General features: G+C 42.6%; 1 protein-coding gene across 10 annotated transcripts in view; it reads right to left on the bottom strand.

The window, feature by feature from the left end:
- Positions 1-2155: 2155 nt before the first annotated feature.
- TULP4 (TUB like protein 4) overlaps positions 2156-26100 on the bottom strand; it is a 165737-nt gene continuing 141792 nt past the window's right edge. For 9 of the 10 annotated variants that reach the window (XM_068411606.1, XM_068411837.1, XM_068411750.1 and 6 more), the window contains 7 exons: positions 24636-24870; positions 23992-24136; positions 22367-22511; positions 20922-21015; positions 19163-19306; positions 11566-14153; positions 2156-9777 (listed from right to left, as the gene is read on the bottom strand). In XM_068411606.1, coding sequence (XP_068267707.1) covers positions 9661-9777; positions 11566-14153; positions 19163-19306; positions 20922-21015; positions 22367-22511; positions 23992-24136; positions 24636-24870 — 3468 coding nt within the window. In that variant the 3' untranslated portion in view covers positions 2156-9660. The remainder of the gene's footprint in view (positions 9778-11565; positions 14154-19162; positions 19307-20921; positions 21016-22366; positions 22512-23991; positions 24137-24635; positions 24871-26100) is intronic. The other variant, XM_068412155.1, reaches the window with a different exon arrangement.

The following is a 26100-nucleotide window of genomic DNA, read 5'->3' as shown; positions in this document are numbered from 1 at the left end:
CCAATAACACTAAAAAAGGGCAGGGAAGCAGAAGTTGACTGAACTTTAAGTCAATATCCTTCACAAAGAAGGAAAATCAATCTCAATCTAAAAGGAAAATGCTTGAATCAGCTTAGTTCACCTGGCCAGTTACTATCTCAGGGAAACACCGAAACTAGCCAAAGCAAAGAGCAGAACAGCACAAGGGCAAAGCGGAGTGCCATGACAGAAGCTGTATTGCTGTTCCATTTCTCTGTCTCCAGACGTAACAACTAAATTTCATAATTTCTGCATTTTAGTAGACTTTGAATTTCACCTGTAAACTAATCTAGAACTAAGGGAGATTTCATGAATGTTGGCAGACCCTCAGCACTCATTCCCTGAGCAGTGCTGGTGCTAGAAGAGGACTTTTCACAGTAGCAGTGCAGAGCATTCAGACACAAGGCTGGGAATCCTCCCCCTTCTCCTCATTCCCAGATGCTGACATTCCAGGTTTAAGCTTGTTTTAGAAATGCTGGCATATGAATGGTGACACTGGTTCACAGTGAGAATCCATTTAAGCCCAGTGTTTTGTCTCCTACAATAGCCATTTGCAGCTTCCTCGGGAAGAGCAAGAACAGAGCAAATTCATATAGTATTTCCCCTAATATTCCCCCAGCCTCTAACTATTTTCAGCTCAGGGAACTTTCTGCCCCTGTCGTAGTTTGTTTTGTGTCCCAATGGATCTCTCTCTCATGCACTTCTCCAGTCTTGCTTGAATTCTTGTAAACTTCTTGTTTCACAGCATCCTTTGGCAAAGTGGTCTGCTACTCACCTCCTTGAAGAGCCACCTCCTTTTGTTTGATATCCTCCTCCACTATTATTTCATTTTATTTTCATTTTATAGCCCCTAGTTTTTCTACAGTAAGAGACAATCAACAGACAAGCCCTACCCACCTTTCCAAATTACTCCTGTTTTGGTGGATCTCTAGCAATCCCTTTAAGCTACCCCTTTTCCAGGCTGAAGAGTCCTAGCCTTGGCAGTTATTCCTCATGTAGAAGCTGATTTATGCTTTTCATCATCCCTGTTGCCTGTTGTGAATCTTGTCTAGATCTAATCTACCTTTTCTAAGACAAGGGGACCAGTACTGCACAGTATGCAAAGTGTGGCGACTGACAGTTCTATACAGTGACCCTGTATCGTCTGCTTTGCTGTCAACTCTTTTCCTAAACATTACTAATATTTTATTTTCTTCTTTTGACTGCTGCTGAGCACCAACTGGATGTTTTCAGAGAGTAAACTATCAAACTCTCAGAGGTCTCTTCTGAGTAGCAGAAGTCACTTCAGAGGCCATCACCACAAATGTGAAGTGAGAAGTGTTTTGTTTCCCCATGTGTATCACTTCACATTTACCCATAGCAAATTTCACCTGCCATTTTATTGCCAAGTTTCATAAAGACTTTCTGAGATTCTTGATGATTGGCCATTCCTTTACTATTTGAGTAACTTCATATCATCAGTAAACTTTGTAGCTCAATGTTCAAACTCTTTTCAAGGCCATCCATGAATATGGTGAACAGGTGAGGATCCAGCACCAACCCCTGCAAAACTCCACTGGTAAGCTGGGTCCATTATGAGGATCCATAGCAGGATTCTCTCATTTGTGCCATAGCTGGGATGTTTACTACGCAAGGTAAGCTACTTTACTACCTTTTTTATTTTCTCAGCCCCCAGAATGCTTATTTTAGTTAAAAACCAGAGACGAACACTGGCCATCACAGCATTTTATTCTGTTATTAAAGATGACAGGACAGAGGAATCCCTCGTGGTAATGTTAAAGTTTCCAGTATATCAATGACAAAATGAGATGTACCACAAACCCCAAAGGTAATTTCCTTAAAAAGGAAAGCAAGAAGAGGAGAAACAGCACAAGAATCGGCTGATATCCAGGCAGATAGGAACATTATTACCACAAAATCTTTGCCATCCGTCCTTGCATACGAATGACACAAAGTACGATGGGCTGGTGCACGCATCAAGTTTAGTGGAACTTGCGGATACAGTTATTGAAAAGAGAAAGCATAATGGCATCTGGCTATTTATTATTCAGATCGTTTCAGTGCAGATTTGTCATCTGCTTTAAAAGTATTTAAGGTGCTTGACAAGACGTAGAATGCAACAAAAACAAGTCAGGAATTTTTTAGTCTGCAAAATTTTATTAAGCAACAGCTGGACAACTCTTACAACTCCAAATCATCAAGGAAAAATAGGGCAATCAGTCCATCTCTCAATCATGTAGACAGTAAAGAATTTGGACAAACCACATTTTTATAGGGAAACCAACAATGCTTTCTAGGCACCTCCTGCAAAATCTATTACACAAGATACATAAAAGGAGAGGCAGATCAGGGTAGTTTTTAAGTACAATGGAAACTATGTATACCATGGTATACTGAGGAGAAACAAAAAGAAGAAAACTTGAGATTCCAAAAAATATATTTAAAAAATAGTATAGGTATGTAAAAGTACACAAATTGTGTACCAAATTTTCAAAAGCCTGAAGAAAAACATGCTGGGCTTGCTAGCTTAAGAACGCATGCACCTGCATGACTAGATGCTCATTAAATTAAAAAAAAAAATTCAAAAACCTGTTCAAAGTTATAGTACCAAAATAATGCATTTATAAACAAATGCAACTCCCCTTTTTTTTTTCAGGAAACACTACAGTGCCTTTTCAATCAAATGCATCCCCATGCTATTCCACAACACCATACATTTTATCTACAATAAACAATGAGATCTTGAACAGACATACCTTTCCCCAAATGCACAACACACAAAAAGAAAAAGAAGCAGTGAATGCAGAAATAGTGAAATGAAAGGAAACCAAAGGCAAAACATGTATCAAGCAAACAAAAGAAACAAAGGGAAAATTTAAAAAGTTCTGAACAAATAGCTTGAAACAACACAGGTACAAAGTACAAGCCAAGCACTATTCCAATGAAATACTTGAAACTCAGGTGTCTGCACACTTCAAAAATGTTTCTCTTTTATTATTACTTTAATCTTAATCCTTATCTTAAACCATCTACTTGGCCAGTAAGATAAACATTCCACAAATAGACAACATTCATCAGGATTCAGAATTGCTGAATCGGATCATGTTTTAAAATTTATAATAATGTAAACGGGAGGGCAAAGGATTAAGAACAAAATTGTAGGCTTTAACATTATGCCATCTAATTTTTTCATTGAATGCTCTGGATAGGTAAGTATTTGGCAGTTTAATTTATTTAATTTTAAGTCTCACAAAATTTTATTGTTTTGATCCTGCAGTCAGCTCTGGGTCAGCAAATATGTGCACTTGTGTGCTCCACAACAATTAATTTGCCTTGAAGCACAAATTTCTCATTACAGATCCATTTGCAAAATCAAAAGTTGAAGTGTGAAGTTTTTAGTTTTCTTAGCAAGAATTGCTTCACTGAATCCTATTTCATTCTTTTGTTTGGTTACTTGCTTTTGTCTTAAAATCTGATTTTCTAGATGCAGCAACAATCAAACTGCCTAAAGAAATTATCTCCTGATACATCTTCAGAGGTATCAGGCAGCAGGCAAAGCTGAGTCATTTAATCTTAAAACTTCTCTGCAGGATTTTTTTAGACAAAAATTAAGTAAACACAAAGATAGAATAATTCACATAACCCATTGTTTACAAGCAGTAATTAATCTTATTCCTTCAAGAACAGTGCACGTAAATTCCAGTCCTGCAAAGAGGACCTGTGGTGCCTACCTGCAGACTACTCCTGAGGGTAGCAGGACTCTAAATTGGTATTTTCTGATGGATTGTGCTTGCCTTGAAGGTGAAGGGACTTGAAAATGAAAAAATCTGTCTACCAGAATTTTTCAATTTTTGTCAGCAGTATGATAACATTTGCTGTCTTATACTGGGAAAACCATTATGCCAATCTCTAAATAACATCAACAGCTTGCTCGCCTGTGATGGAATCCTAGAAATGGGAATAAAAGGCAAAAATCTGAATAACTGCTCTGTGGCCAGGATTTTACTTCTAGCATTCTTCAGGGGGTTATACACAACTGTCAATATAGTTGTTGGCTAATGCTTTATAACTTTCTTAAGCGGATATATGGGCCAGATTAGTCATTCTTACTTTATAATCACACAGTAATGGGAAAGTACATTTTGGGTTGGATTCTACTCTCTTATGTATCTTGGTGTAACCATGTAGCAAGGGTAGAAGTTGGCCCTCTGATAGCATGTGACGCAAGTGACTCATCTGTTAACTAATCTCCAAGTCAGATTTACTGGTCTGGAGTGGTTTGGGCTCTGCAGAAATGTGCGATTTCCAAACTGTTGCTCTGGGAAACACATTCTTAAAAGCTAGTGAAAACTTACTCTGTCTTTTCTCCCCTTTGTCTCAATCAAATCAGTTTTTGCACGTGTTGCTCTCTTCATATGAGGATTTAAACTGTTTCTGGCAGGTAACAGGGCACCAAGATAACACAGGATCACACACATCAGGCTGCAAAAAGCAAATGCACAGAAATTATCTGAGAAAACAATCAGGCAAGCTCCCAAATCTGTCTGGAATTTCTGAGAGGACACTAAAAAGATACATCAGGGATAAGCCTGGACCTATGGAAAGTCTAAGCTCAAGGCTTCAGCAAAGTCAGTTATCTTTGTCTGACACCTGTACACCTTCATGCATCTTTGTAAAAACAATGGAACAAAACTGGAGAGAGACACGTGGAACCGTTCTACTTCCGGTTACATCACAGACAGTTTATCAAACTGAGACGAACCTGTGTGCAGATTTACTGATATTCAGGCAGCCCATGGCACATGTTACTGCTACCTCTGGAACTGAGTGCAAAATTATCATGATAATTCCTTTTTTTTTCCTCTTTTACCCCCCTCCTTCTCATAGTTTCTTAGGGTGTTGCAGAAACATGATATTGCAGAAATGTGATATTCTCACCGTTTCAAGCTAAAACTTGCCACTCCATGCATGGTGCACTTCATACCAGACTTTAAGTACCAATTTTTAGACTCTGTTAGGAGCTGTATTTCAAGGATATCAGCCATTTTTTTTCCAAAAGAATCAGGTTCTCTGTTGCATCCCTTTGCAACTCCAGTGGAGCAGATTCTGACTTCAAATGCCACCATGGCCATCAGCTGACATTGGGGCTTTCTCTGCCCAAAGCTGCTGCAGCCCAAACCCTGTGGCAGCTGCATGCAGCTCTTGGAGCAAACCTAGAAGGACGAGTGGAGGAACGCCTGCTGCATCAGGTCTCCGATGGAGCATCCCGAAGAGGCAAAGCTGCTGCAGGCAGCGTCAGGGCTCAGCTCCATCAGCTCTGTGCAGAGCTAGCTCAGATAACAGAAGCACTATGGCTGTGTCGGAATTAGCTGAGCACAGCTGAAGGAGTGTTATTAGTCTGAGCAGAGGAAAATGCATCTACTGCATTTGTTGTGCCTCAGTTAGCTTATTCCAAGCTAGTTTGCTTGTATCTCTGCATAGCACTGAATTATGCCATTGCCAAACCCTGCTAAACTATGCAATCAACTTCTTACAAACTGAGCCTATATCGTTATACCCTCTTTTATCATGTAAGCCACCTTATTTTGTATCTCAAGCGCTGTACTAAGAAGATGGAAAGCAAATCAAGCCTTGTACTTCTAAAACCACTCCCAACCGAAATATATAGTTAGAAACACAGGAGGAAAACAGTGGAGAAGGACAGATTTCTGTAGGTCCCAAGGAAGTCAGCTACACTCTTTGTAGTCTACACAGTCCTCCATAGTAAACTGTGTTCAGCTGCCAAAAAAAATATTTTTGCCTGCCTGCATTATGACATCTTGCATGCTATCCAGCAAAACCAGATCTTTCCATATGCATTTTTAAATTCTTGCAGCAAAACATACTGCTAGCAAACAATTACTTACAAAGATGCTCTTTAAATATAAATAAGAAAGTGTGTATAAGTCACTGATACATAGTAATAAAATAATCCCTAAATCACTTATTACATTACGCAAGATAAATAATTTGTCTTTTGGACATTAACAGGAAATCTGCATTAAATTATCTTTAAAAAAAACACTCAAAACTCCCTCAAAAAAAAAACCACAACAAAAAACCCCATAAACCCCCTAGACTGTCACAATTATTGCACAACTAAAAAAAAAGCTTTGGAAAAAACATATTTAACTACTGGAAATTACTGTATGTATAAAAGAACTAGATATTTTTGAACACTTTGCTACATTCTTCCTAGAACTTAGTTTTATCTACAGAAAACCTGGGTTTTACTAACGAAATACAAAATATAACATCTATCTTTTGGCTGAATGCAATAGCGATCGTCAGGATTTAAGTTATTATTTTGGAGAGGGCTTTTAAATTTGTTTCCTATACTGTACCTCAACGAAAAATAAAACAACTGTCATTTTCGCTTGTTCTTTGTATAATTTAGGATCCAGTTGCACACTCAGACATTTACATAATTCCCATTCCTTCCATTAAAATTCTACATATTCGAGAGTATTTCCTCTCTCTAATACTGTGTGTTCTCTACACCATTAAAATCCTCAATTAAAAAGTCTCTGTTAAATTATTTTCAAAAAGATAAAAGATTATCTTATCCTATAGCATTTTCTGACAAGTAAATGGGAAGGATGTTGGAAATTGCATTTATTTTCCTAATTTATGATAATTATTCCTAGTGCTTTGCTGGGGCAGAAACCAGGTCTATTCTATGTCAAGGCTCTTTGTAAGTGCCATCAGAAGGATACAAGCATGTCCTGGGCCACTGAACCCAAATTACTAACTCCGATACTTGTTGTATCAGGTTTCATTTCTTGGTTCTCTATTAGCGTAAAACTGCTGATAATTGGAAAAATTTGGCAATGAACCAAGTGAAGAAGAATACTGTTCCCTGGAAGGTTAAAGAAACTGCATGCAGAAGTCCTTCTATTTAGATTAGATTTTGTTCAGAAAAAACATCCATGTTGTTTCCACGTAATAAGAATTTTGGCTTAAAACTATAGGTGATGTTTCTTCCAGCTGAAGATTTCTAAGATGTGACTGAGTGGCCCTTCCCTCAGCAAGCAAGCAAGTAAGGCATGGTGTGTTTCTTCTCTTATGGTGTTCAGTGTGTGCCTGTTATACTCTTATGAGGGTATGACCGGTTAGCACGGACCTTAGGGCAGGTGAGGACTCTCAGCCAACTTTCCTCCTCGTGTATTGGAATCAATGGACTGAGAATTCACCTACTGTTTGTACAGTGTATAACTCAATATACACAAAGGCCTTAATAGTGCTTCCTCCACAAAAATCCAAGGTAAACACTTCTATTGATTTTAAAGGAACCAGAACCAAATCCATTTTGGTTCCTCTGTTCCACACACATTATACATACAGGCAGTCAAACTGCTGAATAAATCATGCATGTGAGAAAGAATACAAATGGGCCCAGACAATGGATGGACATTCAACAAAATTAATTAATTAAAGCAAACAACAATCTGCTAGATGCCAAGGGGAATGTTGTGCCTGACCACTCCCACTTGTGAGCAGAAGCTGCTGAGGTCTGGGATGATACAGGCATGGTACCATATACTTCCCCCCTCCTTCCTTCCTACCTCTACTTCCTCTCTTCAAGGAAACGATCTTGCAGGTGTTTTGTGCTGGACTTACCCTGCGGGACATTACCTGTGGATGATCTGCCTCATCATTTTCCTTAGCAACTCTCTGAAACTCTTCTCTGACTGGCATTATTCCCTCTGGGCTGTACAGCTCTAGAAGCCTCAGCAGAGCAGAATTTATAAGCTCACTGCATGCTGGTAACTTCTACTACAGCAGGGTCTTATCTTATGCGATATGTTCCCTTAGAACAAATCAAGTGCCACACATATCTGCCCTACCATTAGGATTTATGAAAAGCAAAGAGAGAAAATCACGCCTGTTTATCTTACGTTATACCCAGTTTTTCAAGTAAGAAGTTAAACTGTCGATGAAAGACAAAGCAGCCATTGACACCTCAGCCAACATATCTGTCTCAGTGTGCCTTCCACTTCAAAAGAGTAATTTCTGAAGGAAATCTGCAGTTAAGTTTTGTAATCTAGTGTCCAAATATATAAATAGTTTTGTGTTTTGTGTATTACTGGGGAAACTACTTCCATGTAAAAACATATTCCGTAGCAAAATGCAGGCAAGGAGGAAAGAGAGAAAGCAAATAAATACGTGCACAACACATGGACAACACAGAAACTCTTCTGTGCAAGCAACCCTTACGAAATGCTCAACAGGTCTGCATGTCCAACTGGAACAACTACAGACCAAGAGTCATGCTACAGTTATTAAGCCTTCCTCTAAAACACCCCATGTAAACTCTGGCTTCCTGCTCTTATCTGGAGCATTATATTCTCAAACCACAATCACAAAGACTACTCAAGTAGCAAGGTGATAAAAGGGATGATTCTGTTCAATTTTTTCTCCCTCTTTCAACTCATTTGTTCTCCAGGCAGCCATGATGTAGTTTCCTGTATGAAACTGCTTTCCTGATGAAATTGCTTCCTGTAATGACTTGCTATACTTCTGTCTCGTTCCTAATTCAAGCACTGATACACAGTTGAGAACTTGATTCATACTGATTGCTAAGAAAACTGAATACACTGGGCCTTCTCATTCTGTTTATAAAGTGTAAACACATTTAAATGAGGAGCATGTACAGGTGGCTTCAGAGGTACATCTGGTCACACTGTACCTCTCCCAACTACAGGCCAAATGGGAGAATACTGCTAACCAATATGAGCAAAGAAGCAATGCTCATGATTATTTCCTCCCCTATTTTCTGTCACCTACTGAAAGACGTTTATACCCAATAACAGAAGAAGCAATGCTTGTAATTATTTCCTCCTCTATCTTCTGTCACCTACTGAAAGATGTTTATCCCCAATAACAGCACACAAAACAAGCAGACATCAACTTCTTCGATACAGTGGGTTTTTAAACCACCCGTTGGTAACAATTGTTTCTCTTCTGAATAATACATCATTATTTATAAATTAAATATTGACCTATATAAGCGTCCTTGGAACTTGTGGTGCTCAGTTATTATCAGAGATCAGAGAAGAAACACGTGTCTTCAAGTATTATAGCTTCTTTTTTTTCTTTTTTTGCTGCTATCACTGACATAGTAGTAGTAGTACAAACTGGACCAGAAAAAAAGTTACGTTCCCTGTTTTAAAAAGAACAGCATGATATAAGGCAGTCTATCAAAAAGAGCAGTCTTTTTTAATCCCCCTATGAGCTTACATCAGCTACTGTAGCAAACACAGCAGAACCACCACAACAAGCCAAAAGCCACACTTCTCCACGTAACACTGAATGGCTCTCAACCCTTCGCTCTTTCTGAGACCCAGCACAATGCTTAAAAAGAAAAAAAACACCTGAAAACAAATGAACAAACAAACGAACAAAACAGAAAACAGCCCCCCACCCTCCACCCCATGACTGATTAGAGTTAATGCCCTTCTGTTGGGCACCAAGAGACTTTTCCAGTTTTACTGCCGCCTTTGCTCCCAGGGACCTCTGCACACCTAAGCAGGCTGCCCTGACATTTTCCGGTTTGGACTTTATGAGAAGGTTAACATTTTGCTCTCTCCAGTCTCTGCTTGTTCATTTGAGGCGTTGAGTCACATTAGCCAGAGCAACAGCAAAGGCTTGCACTGCAGAAAATGGATACTGAAAGTCCAAAATGTAAGCATTGCCATCAATCCTTCCAAACTGCATCACCTGGGAAGCAGGGGAAGAGGAGAAGGGAAGGAAAAAAGAGAACGAGGTCAAAAAAAGTGAATCACAGAAAAGGAACCAAAGAAGAATAAAAGCAAAATGTTTTTGCTCCTTTTTAAGAACACCTCACCTCCTGAGCTAATATGAATGGGGCTACTCACAGAATGGGGTACAATGCCAAAGAAGAGGAAGAGCACTGTAATATTTGTCTGTATAGAGTATTTGACTGCAATATTTGACTCTATAAGAGTAAACTGAACTTTAAAACACGCTAGACTGTATATAGCACTGGTGTAAGTAGATTGTCATCAATTACTTCAGCAGATGTGGGTTACACCAGCATCATGCTTCGTGGAGGAAAACACCATTCTCTCCCTTGGAGGGATCCTATCATCAGCCCATCAGGAAAAGAGATTTTGTTTTCAAAGAAAGGAGCTTTCAGGGAAGAGGAATAACCAATCTATCTCCTGACTCCAGCACTTCATAGCCAGTAAGCTGTATGTTCTCAGCAGTTCTGTTTTCCTTTGCATAAACTTCACTAGCACATAATTACATCAAGCATGAATTAGCAAAGGGGCGGTGGGAGCTGTTTGAAATGTAAAGCAAGGCTAGTCAGGTTGTTCACTGTTCTTCCACAGGGAATATCTGAAGTTTGGCCTATAATTCCTGCTTTTTCATTCGCTTCATCAGAAGCCCAGATTGTATTTGCTCTACAGTGAAGATACTTGACTTAGAATGGAGGCTGGCTGTGCAAGCTGAGTCAGGCTTTGCTCCCCCACCAACAAAACCTACGGCTGGGTGATTCTGCACAGCTGTCCACGGGCACGTATCCACAGCCATTTAACTGAAGAATAACAGAGTATAAATGGCTCTGATCACTGCCTTTTTAATGAGCTGTTGTTACAAACAAAACCAAGAGATTACCACTGGTCACACCTGTTGGATATTTAAGGCATCTAACTCCCAAGTTAAATCAGAGGGAGTTGAGAGGCTTGATGTCTTTAATAAATCAAAAGCAACTTACAGAGATGGGACAGCCGGACAAGGAAATAAATACGTGTCTCCTGAGTCTCAGTCCAGTGTCCTCCTCATTGGTACCACTTAATAGCCTGGGTTTGGTGTAGTAACATCCCACTTGGGCCAAGGTGAGAGAGCCTAAAATTAAATGCTTTGATTTTTTGAACTGTCCACAGACCCCTCTACCCATGGGCGGTTCAGAAGCATCCCAAGAGCACTTTGTTCTGGGGAGGGTCAGTGCCTCCCTCCTCTAGCATTAAGAACCAGCCCCAGAGGTCTGGTAACCCACAAGGGGAAATTTTGGCATGGAGGGAACCTAAACACCTGCCCATCGTCTCTGCCTTAGCTGTCTGCTGACTGGCCATCCTTTGTAAGCTCCGCAAGAAGGGAACAGTGTTCACTCAGCTGGCTGCCATCCACAACCACCAATGGCAAATGCAGCTACTGCTGGGGAGATCTGCTGTGTTTATTACAAAACCCACCTACCTTCAGCAGTGAGAGCCAGTGAGACTATAGGAGGCCCTTATTCCTGTGTCCAACTGGAGTAAAACCAAACATATTTTGTACATTTACTCTACAACTGAACTTCACCCTTCATTCTGAATCTATGCCTTTGATGGCTGGTTTTTATCAACTACGTGGCAAAGTTTTTTTTCACGGAGCAGCTAACACGAGTGGGAGGCATTTGACCACGTGACAGGCAGAGCTTACTTCTGGCATGGCTTTCCCAGCCCCTGTCCCCCACCCCACCCTGTCTGTGCCGCCCCCTCCTACCTGTCGTCCTTCCAGCTCAATCTGGAAGTTTTTTGCTGACTCCTGGGTCACCCGCCCTCCGAAGTCCAGCTGGTAGACTTGCGTCGCCTCGTTCCACAGCGGCTGCTTGTTGGCCATCACGTACACAAAGCCCTGGCTCCCCAGCCTCCCGTCCTCCTTCTCGCTGGCCTTCCGGCACTTGAATTCATCCAGCTCACTGGCTGTCCTCAAACTCCTTTTGGTTTTCCAGCCCTTTTTGCTGCCCTGGCTCTGGTTCATTAGTTCATCCCCACTAATAAAAAGCTCTGGCTCGCTCTCCGAACTGTCCTGAAACTCGTTCGTCTTGTTTAGCTTCTTGGACTTCAGCTGGTCTTTCTGGCTCTTGACTTTCTTCTTCTCCCTCCCCAGCCGAGGGCTGGATATTAGCGAATTGAAGTCCGTCAGTGTCCTTGCCTCCTTTTTGACCTTGCCCTCGGTGATAGCCTGCACGTTTCCTTCCTCGGCTCGACTGTCCAGGCGCTTCCGGCTCTTCTTGCTGAATTTGTCCGTCCTTTGAGGAACGGGGCTTTCCGTCAAGGAGAGCACCTCCTGGAAGGTGTCTGCCGTCTCCACCATTACCTCTGTGCCCACGTGGCCCTGCAGCTCTGCTGGTGGGGGAGACATCACCGGCTTCTCCACCACAAGGAGTGGCTTGGGGGACAACGTGCCCTGGGGGTTCTGTACGGGTGGGCAGGCGCTGTAGGAGCTCCACGGGTGCAAGGCGATTGGTGGCAGCTGTAAACTAGAGCAGGCGCTACTTCCCGGGTACATGGGTGGCAAAGGGCAATAGGAGAGGCTGGATGGATAACCTGGCTGAAGCACGACTGTGGGGTCCTGCTGTGCAAACTGTGTTGGGGCCAGAGCTTCTTTGGGGGAGCAGGGGGGCTGCATTCCCTGAAGGGGAGGGGCATTGTAACTTCCTGGGTAAGGTACTCCAACCCCATAACTCGTTTGGAAAGTGGCAGTGGGACTGGTTGGAGACTTGGGGGAAACAAACGGCACTCGAGACATATCCAGATGTTGAGCTTGACCGATGATGAGAGGAGTAGGTTTTAGAGGGTTGGGCACTGAGCTCTGAGATGTCCTTTCCTGAGGAACCCATATCTCTTCACTCACCATAGGGTCCCACTGGTATGGTGGTGGCCGTTTTACACCGAGGGCAGCCTCTGTCAAGGCCACAGGTACGTGCCGTATTGATTTCTCCACTGGGCAGTGCTGAGAAAGGGCCTCATCCTCCGTGAAGGCAGAGTTGATATAATCTGCTCGGTCACGGGAATTGTCAGGCGGGCTCAGCAAGCTGTAGGAGGACTGGGAGGCCAGAGGCAAGGTACTGACAGAGTGAGAGATGACGGAGCTGTGCTGGGAGCCGCTCCCTGTGCTCAGATCAGGTCTCATGCCACCAATACTGGAAGTGCTGCTACTAGTGTTGGCACTAGTGATGTTGCCCACACCACCAGCGTTCGCATTGCCACCGCTGCCGCCACTGCTGCTGCACTGGCTGCAGGTGTAAAAGGCGGTGGGTACTCTCTGCTGGTACTGTGCTGTCACAACGCTGCTCTTGGCTTTCGGGGGAAGTTGCAAGGTGGCTCTCTGACCATCCACCAGCTGAGCCATTTTCAGGGCTGCCTCCCTGCTGTTCCTCCGCAGAGTTGCATGAATGATACTGCTGTCCAGTCTCTGTGTGATGCTTCTGCCCTGGGACAGCTGGCTGGCGATGTCAGGGTAGGGTGGTGGGTCCCCGGTTGGGATAGAGTAACGGGGGACCGTTAGCCGGTTCAGGGTGGCACTGGTGCAGGGCTGCTGCATCTTCTTCTCAGCGGCGGTGATGCGCAAGGTAGCGGAGCTGCCAGGCCCTGGCAGAGTGTAGGTGCTCTGGGCACAGAGCATCCTGGCGCGAGGCCGGCACACCTCCTCCACGTTCCCGCTGCTGTCGAACGTTGTTATCCGCTCGTACCCCAGGGGCGTCTGGTAGTGCCCTGCTGGGAAGAGGGAGAACTCCCCCTTTTTCAGGCAGAGATCAAGGGGCGGCTGTGGGGGGCCGGGCGGGGGTGGTGGGGCAGTGGTCAGCACGGCGGGGATGGTGCCAGGGTAGGGCGGCGGGGGGTTCATCTTGTTCAGCTGCAGCTCCTGGGCGGCCCCAAAGACGACAGCATCGCCTTCCACCAGCTGCGGCCCCGGCCGTGGGGCCTTGGCCTTGGGCAGGGGCTCGTGTTCACGGTCGCTGTGGTCCCGCAGGTCGGCCAGGGCGATGGCAGGGGGCGCGGGGGGTGGTGGGGCGAGGGCGGGGGGCGCGGGGGCGGCGCGGCCCAGCTCCCCCCCGGCCAGCGCCCCTGCCCCGGGCCCCGGAAAGCGCCCTGGTGCCCCTGGGAAGGGCCCCACCCCCTCGCCCCCTCCTTCTGCCGGCGGATTGGCCAGCACGTCCAGCTGCACGTTCTGATTGGCCAGCAGCGACTGCACCAGGCCGATGCTCTGCGTGGGCGACATGGCCTGGGCTGAGCTGTGGATGGGGGCGATGGGGATGTTGACGGTGCACGGCGGGCTGCTGGCGGGGGCACCGGGGGCGCCTGGCACTGCAACGAACAACACAGCGTGTCACAGAATTATAGAATCATTTAGGTTGTAAAAGACCTTTAAGACCATCAAGTCCAACCGTTAACCTACCACTGCCAAGGCCACCACTAAACCACGTCCCTAAGCACCACATCTACTCGTCCTTTAAATACCTCCAGGGATGGCGACTCAACCACTTCCCTGGGCAGCCTGTTCCAATGCCTGACAACCCTTTCAGTGAAGAAATTTTTCCTAATATCCAAACTAAACCTCCCCTGGCACAACTTGAGGCCGTTTCTTCTCATCCTATGGCTTGTTACTTGTGAGAAGAGACCAACACCCACCTCGCTACAACCCCCTTTCAGGTAGTTGTAGAGAGCGATAAGGTCTCCCCTGAGCCTCCTTTTCTCACGACTAAACAATCCCAGTTCCCTCAGACGCTCCTCATAAGACTTGTTCTCCAGACCCTTCACCAGCTTCGTTGCCCTTCTTTGGACTCTCTCCAGCACCTCAATGTCTTTCTTTCTTGTAGGGAGGGGCCCAAAGCTGAACGCGGTATTCAAGGTGCAGCTTTACCAGTGCTGAGTACAGGGGGACAATCACTTCCCTAGTCCTGCTGGCCACACTATTTCTGATACAAGCCAGGATGCTGTTGGCCTTCTTGGCCACCTGGGCACACTGCCGGCTCATATTCAGCTGGCCATCGACCAACACCCCCAGGTCCTTTTCCACCAGGCAGCCTTCCAGCCACTCTTCCCCAAGCCTGTAGCGGTGCAGGGGGTTGTGCCCCAAGTGAAGGACCCGACACTTGGCCTTGTTGAACCTCATACAATTGGCCTCAGCCCATCAATCCAGCCTGTCCAGATCCCTCTGCAGAGCCTTCCTACCCTCAACCAGATCAACTCTCCCACCCAATTTGGTGTCATCTGGCATGTGACGGCGGTGACGAGGCCTGGGCTGTGGGTCACCTCAGTCCCCGGCCCAGAGGTACAAGGGGCCGCAAGGCTTTGCTGACTGCAGCAGTTAGGCAAGTGGTTGGGTAACAGGCACTAAAATAGGGAATTTTCTGAAGCAATGTTTCACACATTTTTGGGTTTTCTTCAGCACTTGTGGAAGACATGCGAGTTGCTAAAAAATGTTTAATGGGAAAATTTCATGGCAGCATTGACATAAAATTCAAACTAGGGGGAAATTGTTTTTTAGATCTAGTTAGAAGAAAAAAACACTGCATGTCTTTTGTACTTTGCCATTCCACTTCACCTTTGACTGTTTAAACTACCTGCTATCTTTATGTACTTGCTTAACCGCTCCACTGCATTTGGATGGACTGCTATCAGATCCCAAAATCAAGGGATCAGACCTTAGTCTGAACAAGTAAGCCAGCCTGTCTCCACTGATTCCCATTGTAACAGCTGGTTGCCAACTGTAAAGTAACTTCTTGGGAGTGATGCTTCAGAGGTGAAGTTCAGAACTCACTTTCAGTCTACACCCTGATTGCCACGGACTTTCACAGAACAAGGAGTTCACCTGATGGGTCTGAATTACCATTCACTTATCAGTCAATTTTAACTACTCCTACTCAAATCAATGAAAGTTTTGCTAAATCAGGACTTACTAGTTTTCACGGAAGTTTTTTGATAATAAATACATCAACAAACAACAGAAAAGAAAATCCACTCACAGACCTGTGGCTCCTGCCTCCTCTTCTTTGCCCCTAGTCCTAGGACCACTTACATGGCCTGGCTTCCTCTAGGGCTGCTGCTACCTGATGGTGAGCCTCAAAAAAGTCCCTGCTGGCCCAGGCTGACTCCCTCTAGAGCCAGTCAGGTGTCACTGTGCCATGCTGAACTGGGGTTCAGGAGGAAAATGAAATGACGCTCCTCAAGTCTGCCCTGATCTGACAGCAGTTATGAGTTTTGACTTGGACGTTTGTTGTCATCAAAAAAAAAAAAAGTGGTGGAGGAAAAGAAAAAGAAAGTCGAAGATCGGTACTGAAGGCACTGTATAGTATGTAGTATAATGTCCCCAGACTCAATGAGCTTAGGAAAACTGGAGAATACAGAAAACCGTTGGGAAAAGCGAAGTATTATTATCTCTTGACTACAGTGGGTGACAAAGCAACCAGTAACGCAAAAAGAAGGATGATGAGAGAAAGAGAGAGAGAGGAATATGATGGAATGAAATACAGACAAAGCTTATAAAAATTCTTGAACAAAGATTTGTAAGGAAAATATGTGAGGAAATGGATGAGAAGTCAGATGCGAAATGTAAGGGGAAGATGAAGAAACAGATGGAAAGCCAAAAATATTCAAGAAGCGGCTACTGTAGTGAGGGCAACTTCAGCATCAATGTTTGGACAGGCTGCAATCAGAAATGTGAAAAGAAGCCCATGTATATTGGAAAAGTTTCCCACATGTGGTGGTGGTCAACAAGGGACAGTGAGGCAAGAAGTAATTCAAATGATTTTAAGCAGAAGCATGGAGCTTGCTCAATTGCTTGCAATTCCTTTTGCAAAAAGTGGTGAGAGTGATTCCAACAGGAACTAGCACTGAAAGGCTGGAGCACAGCAGGGTAATGAGGACACTGGAACCAAGTACTGGTGCAGAAGTCAAGATAAGAAGCAACAAAATATAATAATGAAGGGAAACAGTAAATACTATATTAAAATCTCCAAGAATCTTGCAGATTCTTTACTAGTTTTCCTGTATAAAAAACATAGAAAATAAGTGAGTTGCATCAGCAGGGTTATGGGAGGGAAAGAGACTAGAGTAATATCCAGAATTCTAGAGTCATATCCAGGATCATTTAAGTGTGCCAAATTCTGTGGAGACCTCTGATTTGCAAGACCAGATCAGGCAAGAGATCCATTAGCCAGGACTCCTCCAGCCACTGCTCAGTTCCTAATTATTTTCTAATTAAAATTCTAGTCATCTACCTATGCCCTATAATTATATTTTTGATAGCATTAGGCTTTTTTCAGCATCAGTCACGAATGTGGTAGACATACAGATAGGTCTGTGGCTATGCTGGAAAATTTTTATGGTAGTTCTGTTCGTTCCTTTAGAAGAAGACCAACAGCTAAACTTAACCGACCAGCATGGTTCTGTGGTTGGCTGGCAGGCCATGCTTTCATCCTGATGCCTGCAGGTTAGCAATTTATCCACCAGAGCTTGAGGTTTATTTGTTAGCTTGGCTTGAGTAACCCGGAATGTTGCTGTCATGGGTATTAAGTGCCTTATCAAACAAAACCTCATGTGTCGCAGTGTTGCTTAATATCTCAAAATGTTTAAATACAATGTTTTTTTCATTTCTCCAATGGTTTTTCATTGACTTGTTTGCATAATTTGCAAGTTAAATCAATTCACTGTCCATTTGTCTTGCCAAATTTTTACTGACTACGTTAAAAAACACCTGCCCCAAGAGTACCTCACTATTAACATTCCACTGCCCAAGAGCAGCTTTCTACTATGTTTTTTTTAATCATCTATCACGTGATTATTATTTACACGGCAATATTTTTTTCCCCACTAGTATATGGCATTTTCTTCCTTTACATGCAGACTTTAAGAAAGGGTATCGCAAAAAATGTTTTTGAAGCTTGAAATAGCCTCCAATTGCTAAGTCAGAAATGAATTTTCAAAAGAAACTAGAAAGAAAAAAGTGGACAAGAAGAAGAAAGCTGTTATGGAGGACAGGGTAGTACGATTCTTTTACTAGCCTTCTCAAAGAGCTGTAATAAAACTCTTAACAATTTTCCCTACATTTATGTGGTGTTCATGAACCTGCAATTCCGAGTACCATTTCAGCTGTTTTAATAACATAAAAGGAATTGACACTGCAGATCTAATCCAATTTTCAGGAAGGGATGCGAAGACTTTATATTAACTTTTTTTTTCCTTTTAATTTTTGTATTACTTTCTGTCAGCTTGGACCATGTTTCATAATAGAAAATGCTGAGCACTTCCTATGCATATTATATATACGACCATCAATGTCTCTGTTGTTTTCTTCAGATCCTACAGGTGAATATCATGGAGACAAAAATTAGGCAAGCCAAGCCACAAATCATGAAAGAATGGGCTTTATTTTAAGCACGCGAGTATTTCCTTAGAAGTCCAGAGGACTACTCTGACACTTGGGTCAGACACAAGCTTTGGTGCTTTCAGCAGTCAAAACCTTGGTCTGAAATAATGGGAGTATTTCCATTTATTTCAACAGACTCTAGCACAAGCCTTTAATTGCTTCGCAGTGCTCACATTCCTTCTTAAAGGGTACTAGCATGATGGCCACTCTTGTAGTTCCAAAAACCTGTAACCTGGCAACAGGAATCCCCCACTGATGTCAAAATTCTGAAAAGTGTATTAATTTATCTTCTTGTCTATTACTTGTTAATCTTACTGGCATGATGATTTTTTTTTTTTTGATTGGAGAAGGTCCTGAGTACTTCCAGTCCTTTTACCTGCCACATTCACATCACCTGCATCCAAGCCTTCCCTGCACTGCTTAAGTCTTCTGCTACCTTGCGTCTCAGTGAAATGAGAAATTCTTCCCCATTCCCCTTGTTTATAGACTACTTTACTATTTTAGCCTCTCTGTAAGACTTGGTATTGATAAAAATCCAAATGGGCAGGAGTTTTACAGGAACCTGCCCTCCAACCCAAGCTCCTATCTGCAGGCTGTGCTTTGCTGCCATCAGGTCACAAGAACGACCCTTTTGGGCTTCCAACACATTACAATTCTGTCCTACAAGGACGCAGAATGCAAGGCTTCGGTCTATGGAGAATTCTCGGTGAACTAAATAGAAGATGATTAATTTTCCAATTAACTTCAAACTTACACAGATTATATTTTCCCCATATTTTAGAAAACAATGTCCATAATACATATGAGCTTTACTCTAATTCAGTTCTACAGGACACCATCAGAATAAGGGATTTGTATGTTTACCAGAGGGGGCTAGTGGGCTAGTGACACAAGTGATCTGTCCTCCATCTAGCTTAACCATGGCAGACCTCCAGCTCCTCCTTACCTGGTAAATCATCTTCGTCTTCGCTGAAAACATTTGGATTAAAGACAGGAAGGTTAATGTAGTCCATTGAAATCTTCCGCACTTCTGGGAGATATATTGTCATCTGCCTGGGCTGAAGATGCAGCAAACTGGTTTTATATATTACTGGAAAAAGAGTATAACATGAAATAAAAAAAAATCTGTTACATAAAGAGCATCTAAAGCTAAGAAAAAATAAATTCAAAGCAGACAGAAGGGTTATGACTATTTTTATTTAATGTATTAATGAGCAAATGCATATATGGGCCATTCTTAGACAAATCACTATGTAACACTTTGCATAAACAGGATAAAAGAGATTGTTACTTTCAGCTATTTCTCTTTAAATAGAAGCAGCATCTCTGTAGTTAATTAATCTGTAGAAATAATAAATTGCTTCATGTTGTATTCACAACTATTTTTAAGGAAGGAAAATAATTTTTCCATTCTACTTTTGGAACTCTTCACCACAGGATGCTACTGACTTATATGAGTTTAGGGGAAAACTGGAAAGCTCTCAGGAAGGAAATCTGTTGCGGGCTACTACACACAAAGAAACCCCTCCTGGCTCAGGAAGTCCCTGGGACCCAAACCACTGGAGACTGGGAGAACATTTGAAGCAATTATCACCACACTTATTCTACACTTATATCCTTCCCTTCATATCTGTCACTGATAATGAGAGAATTAGAATGACCTCTGGTCTGAACCAGTAGAGTCATTCTTACACTGTATTTTCACAATCATTGCAAATGCAGATGTCAGAAATTTGTAAATTACTTGAAAAAAAAGTGGCTGGAACAAACCTGAGGGTTTCCATAACACTTTATTAAGTAGGAGGTGCCACTGCCCTATAGTAGTAGCACTGGTTGTCCACAGGGTGACAACATCCTGAGAGGACAGCCTTTGCCTGGAGGCTGGGCCAGAGAAGATCCTCTCCCCAGTAGCTGGGACTCCCATCTCTTGTCTGACAGAAGTCAATACAGCCACAAAAGATATCTATTTAACTAATTCTGCATCCAGGGCATCATTATGTAGTCCTGACTTAACTATATAATGCAACAGAGGAAAAAATAAGTTTTCCAAAGAGCTTCTAAAACTCCTATACGTGCATGAATATTTCAGCTCAGAGCTCAGTTCTGCTACGTGGTACCCTGTTCTTTACTTAGCCTTCTTCCTTTCAACAGGACTATCTAGGGAGAAATGGCGTACACAGAAGAAGGTCAAGAGACTAGACAACTGCTACTTTTAATGAAGGCTACCAATTTACTGATGCTCCAGCAAGAGAATCATATGATAAGGCTATACGCTGACTTGAAGAATCTTGAGCATGATGTTGTAAGAGCTTTTTTAACATTATTTTGGTATAATTAGTAGCTAAATGACTATAAAAATCTGAGTTTTAAAAATATTTCTATTACAGTAACTTAAACTCCGTGATTTTTATAGTCTTCTTGCAAAAATTTTCTTTATTCTTTTGGGTTTTGTTCAAATAAACTGTAAAAATAAAGGTCTGGGAATCTTTTCATTACAGCTGAGACTTGTAAATTTTATTGATCATCTTGTTATTGTATTTATAGATTTTAATCTCTTCTAGTTACAGGGGATTTTGTAAAATCTAATTCCTACTGTCCACAGAAAATAAGTGTTTTGTTAAAGAAGCCTTTTGATCACATGGCATAAGTTTGTTGTTTGTTAGAAAGAGTCTGACATGCAAAAAATCAATAGAGTTTACTTTTACCTGCACCAAGGTTAGTTGGTAGGAAAGCAGCCAAACCCACAATTTTAAATTTCGTTCCCCAGATATTAGATGTGACCTGAGCAAGGTAGTTGTGCTGCAAAGCAAAAACAAGATCATTTTCACCTAATAAAATCTGTATCAAGCTCTAATAAAAAGCTGCAGAGCAATCAAGCTATTGCAAGTGATAATACAATTTCATCTTCTCTTATTTTTATTTTATTGAAACAGTCTAATGTGCCTATGTAGCAACTGTTATACCCAGTCATTAAGAAGTCTCATTTTGGTATCTGAACACCATCAGAAATGATGTATATAACAGCCACATAGGCTGACTAAAGCTTTTGAAGACCTGAACAACATGATGGCTGCTTGGTGAGAAAAGGTCTGTTTTCAGACGCTTGCTCCACCTGGACAACAAGACTGTGGCTATTCTGTATTTCAGAAAGTAATGCACCCTGCCCTTTGGTTCTATGCTTACGAATCACTTACAGAACAATAAATAAGACAGAAATTAATTACTCATAATGACAAACATATTTTTCCTGGAGCTTCCAAAGCAGCTTCCCAAACCACTGCTTCCACGGTGATCAAATTATGGGTCTGAAAGACCAAGAGATTTTCTCGAAGGCCAGAGTTACACTGTCAATATCAGGAGCAGGATCTAAGCCTCTGGTCTCCTGCTCTATTCAAAGGACTTTTGGTCCTATCTACCGCTGCTATGTAAGTGATCTAGAATGTTTCCATATACAGGAAAAAGTGAAAAGACAGAGCAGAAAAAAACAACTGAAATGAAACAAAACACAATTAAAAGAACGCAGGCTGGTATTAATAAAATATGTAACCCAGACAGTCCTACAGCCTGCTAAGTTTCATTTACCCACAGGTCATGAACACCACAAAATGCTAATTCCCTGCCTTCCTTCCAATTAAGGTTGTTCCATGTTCTTGATCTAGTTGAAGATGTCCCTGCTCACTGCAGGCGGGTTGGACTAGATGACCTTTAAAGGTCCCTTCCAACTCCAACTATTCTATGACTCCATGAATTATGAAAGAGAGAACATGTGGCCCTCTGAAGCAAGCATTTCCTTATCTCTGCAATTCCTAGCAAAGCAGAGAACTACGGTGGCATTAGGACAGCTCTGAGAAACTGAATAAGAAGCTTTTTCACACACTATTTCAAACAGCCAACAACATCACCTAGAATAAAACCTCTCCCATGGATTCACATTGACAGAAGTTAGTGGTGCCAGGATTTATGAAACAATGCCTGATATTCCATTGACGCTTTCAAACATTAACATTGAACTGGAAGATGCAATTCTCTAGTTGTTCCATCTAGTTACTGTAATTAAATGAAAAATTTTTATTGGTGATCTATATCACAACTTGCTGCCTCTGGAAGGAGGTGCATTTGGACTCAGGTCTGGTAACAATGTGCACAATACCTGAGTAATATCTTCTAAAGGAAACTCTCTTCGGGTTAGGCTTGGGGAACCAATAGAAGGTTTCCTTATTGGTAACCTTGGCGATCTTGATATCTCCTGCGCAGCTCGTGACATCTTTGGAGATTTGCGAGCTTCTATATTGATTCTGCATATAAAGCAATAATTAGAATGATCAATGGGCATACAAAAATGCAGCCCGACACACTTGCTGTAACTCGACCGGATTCTTTCTGATTCATCTAACAAAGCTTACAGCAGTTCTGCCAGATACAATATATCCTTCACTAAGCCATAAAAAGGTGTAGGGCTGAGCTATTTCAGCTATGCAGACTTCGAGCACAGCCTCAAGAAATGGAAACATGACACCTCAGCTGGCAGATCTCCACGCTAGCACAGCAAACGAAAGCTTCACAAACTTCACCAGTGCTCTTACTCTAAGACAAAAGCTATTCCTACCTCCCAATATACAAAGGTGGTTATGAATAAGAGATCAAGCATCTGAAAAAGCTCACTGGTAGAAAAAAAAATGAACAAAAGTTACTTTTCAAAAGTACGGTCTTAGAAAACCAAGGATACAGAACAGTTGTTTTTCCTGCACCATTTCAGTTTTAGGCTCAGGAACTGATGGTTCTTCTGTCAAGTACTACTGAACTAAAGCTTGGGTATTTCACACATTGTGTTCACATATAAAGGGATGCATTTGCTTTGCCTCATACTAGGATAAGCTCATAATATAAGGTCTTTGGAAAAGTGCCAGCTGCAGCTCAAGGTTATAGGCCTCAATCCCCTAACATGAAGCTGGCAGATAGATGTCAGTGCCTATGAGAAGCATCACAGACATCAGTGAGGCTCTGTGCAGCTGGAGGGTTCCATCTATGTACGCAATGAATACAAAGAAGAGCTGTCAGAAAAGCAACCAGATGAATAATAACCTTATTTTGCATATCGTTACAGAAGCTCGTCAACCCAGTGTTTAGGAGGATCTGTTTGTTGAGGCTCCCTTGCAAGGTCACCACAGCAGCAGTGCCACCTATTGCCAGGATCTATGCCACCTATGCACGGACTTAAGAATTTGAAAATACCCCTGAGGAAATAAAGGCTTTAACTAGACCAAGGACCCGAAGCACACAGGAGGTAAAAAGACAGATTGTTTGAAGGACAAAATATGTCCTATGGTGGCAAGAGTTTACATGTGGCAGAGGCAGTTGTGGAAGAGTTTATAAAATCTTTCTTCAAGACTGCTTGGGAATAAGTGGTGCCCTATTGTTTCCCATTACCTTTTGCCCCAGAACCTTCCCCAAAGTTCACCTCAACACCAATCTCTGAGATCACCACAGAACTGCACACTACAGAGGACCCCACTCCTCCAGAAGACTCCTATCTGCCCAAAGGAGTTTGCTTTTAATTTTATGAGGTGTCAAGACAGTGTTTTAAAAAGAAAAGAAAAAAAAGAGAGAAGAGAAGAGAAGAGAAGAGAAGAGAAGAGAAGAGAAGAGAAGAGAAGAGAAGAGAAGAGAAGAGAAGAGAAGAGAAGAGAAGAGAAGAGAAGAGAAGAGAAGAGAAGAGAAGAGAAGAGAAGAGAAAACCTGGGGAAAAAGAAGAAGAAATATTCAAGAAATTATTACCTGGGGAGTTTGGGTGATTTACTAGCTCGACTGATTTTGGGAGATTTCTTTGCTGCCCAGTCATCACTCAGTTCAATATCGCTGGAGTCCGAGCAGTTGCAGCTGTCAATCACAGTGGAAATCAAGCTGTTTCCATAGATTTCATCTACCAAGACAGGCCCCAGAAAATGTAAGTGCTACTTCAGAAAACTGATATCAATTACAACTACCAGTCGTCAGAAGCATAAATCTGATCCACAGGCAGCAGCTGAAATAAACCTATGCAAAGAAAATTAACCGTTCTTCACCCTGCCTAGTATAAACTCCAAATTTCCAATGGTTTGAACGCAAGTGAACATGATTCAGAGGGGTGAATAGCATTCAATCAACTTCAAAATTGAGACTAAAGAATATTTTCTGCTAATTAGCAATCTATTCCCCACTATTCAAAATATAAGAAGTTCTCCTTTGGAAAACAGAAGACAGCATGGTATAATTTCAGAGGCTTGAGCCTAGGTCATGCTAAAGATTTTTTTCGCATCAGAAAAAAAAAAATCAGATGCCACCTTCCATGTTACATATATAGATTTTCTTTAACTCTTGAGGATTTAACATCTAAAGTCTTTCTAAAACATTTTTTATACAGAGCAACAATTCAGTTCTACCTGCTTTTCCATCTGTTTTAGGATCCATGATGACAAACTCTGGCCTCAACTTGCTGATACGACGTCCTTTCAGGATAGGCACCAGTCCCCCAAGGTATTCCAGGTACAGGGTATAACATGGACCACCGACCTCTGGGTCATCTTCTGTCCGTTTCATCGTGCAGTGAAGCCGTTCATTGCCAGCTGTTGGGTAGCTGACAAAATCTCTCATATTGTTTGGGTCTGGGATAGGAGGCTTAATTAAATCAAGGAAGGAAAGAGAAAGTTTCCTATAGGTTACTGGGTTTTTTTTTTTCTATGGTGACTTAATCCCAACACAACTAACTGAATTTCAACCCAACTCTAACTTGGCAGGTCAAGATTAGTACAGGTTACTGTGTCAGTTATGCAGGACCCACATGAAAGACAGAGTGGCTGAGTATTATTTAGTTAGGTCAAAAGCAGCTGTAAACATAAAACTAAAACTAGTTACCTCAAAGAGGAAGGTCGGACCTGTGGTTAGAGCACTGAATTAGACAACAAACCTGTATTAAAGTCCCGACTGTATCACAAACTTCTCTTTTAACTTGGGCAATGTGGTCAAGTCTAAGTCCCAGAATATCTTGTCTCTTGCTGGCTCTCCAAGTAAACTTGGCCACGCAGGTTCCCATTCCTGGTTAGTATTGGTACATGCTATGCCACTATGCTACAATGCTGCCAGCTCCGGAAGAAGCTTGTACCTCTTCCATCACTTCCAAGCACGTGACCCATCTTCGCTGAGGGCCTATTTGTGTGCAATGTGAAGAAATATGAGCACAAAGCTCAGGGTGGGTTACTTTGCCCTGTTTGCCAGTACACTCCATTAATCCATGAAGAGCTCAGTCCTAAAGCAGTTGGACTGCTTCTGGCTAGGACAATATAGCCTGTATGACACAAATACTACTAAGGTGTATAAGTCAATACAGTTTCTTTCAAAATGAAAACACAAGAAAAAAAAAGTAGGGGAAAAAAGGAGCCTTCTTAACCTGGCGAGACGGATATGGGCTGAGGAGTGATCTATAACATAGTCCTCAAGCTGGAGGGAGAATATGAATGTATGCAGGGAATAGGGTGCCTTGCCAGGCAGTGGAGGCATGGCTGACAATGTAGGTGGGAGTATGCAGTTGGGGGAGAGCCAGGGTAAAGTATAAAGCAGTGCTGAGGAGGCTCTAGAAACACACACGAAACAGCAGGGGAACGGGGCTTCTGGGAACTCTGATTCAGCCTCTCAGCTATGCAGCCCTGTGACCGGTTCTCACCCCGGCAATCCCTTTGGGAGGTGACAGAAGGGTTGTCAGCAATGATGTGCCCCTGTACTGCCTCTGCCCCTTTGATCCCCATCATGGCTCCCAGCCCTGCAACCACCAACTGCTGCCTTCATCCCATCTCATCCCTTCCCCTTCCCTGCCTTTCCTAACAGCTAAGCATCACTAATGCTCTAGAGAGC

Source organism: Nyctibius grandis, chromosome 1 (genome assembly GCF_013368605.1).
Source record: "Nyctibius grandis isolate bNycGra1 chromosome 1, bNycGra1.pri, whole genome shotgun sequence".
Taxonomy (NCBI): Eukaryota; Metazoa; Chordata; class Aves; order Nyctibiiformes; family Nyctibiidae; genus Nyctibius; species Nyctibius grandis.
Note: the sequence above shows the minus strand (reverse complement) of the source record. Positions and strands in the feature narration are given on the sequence as shown.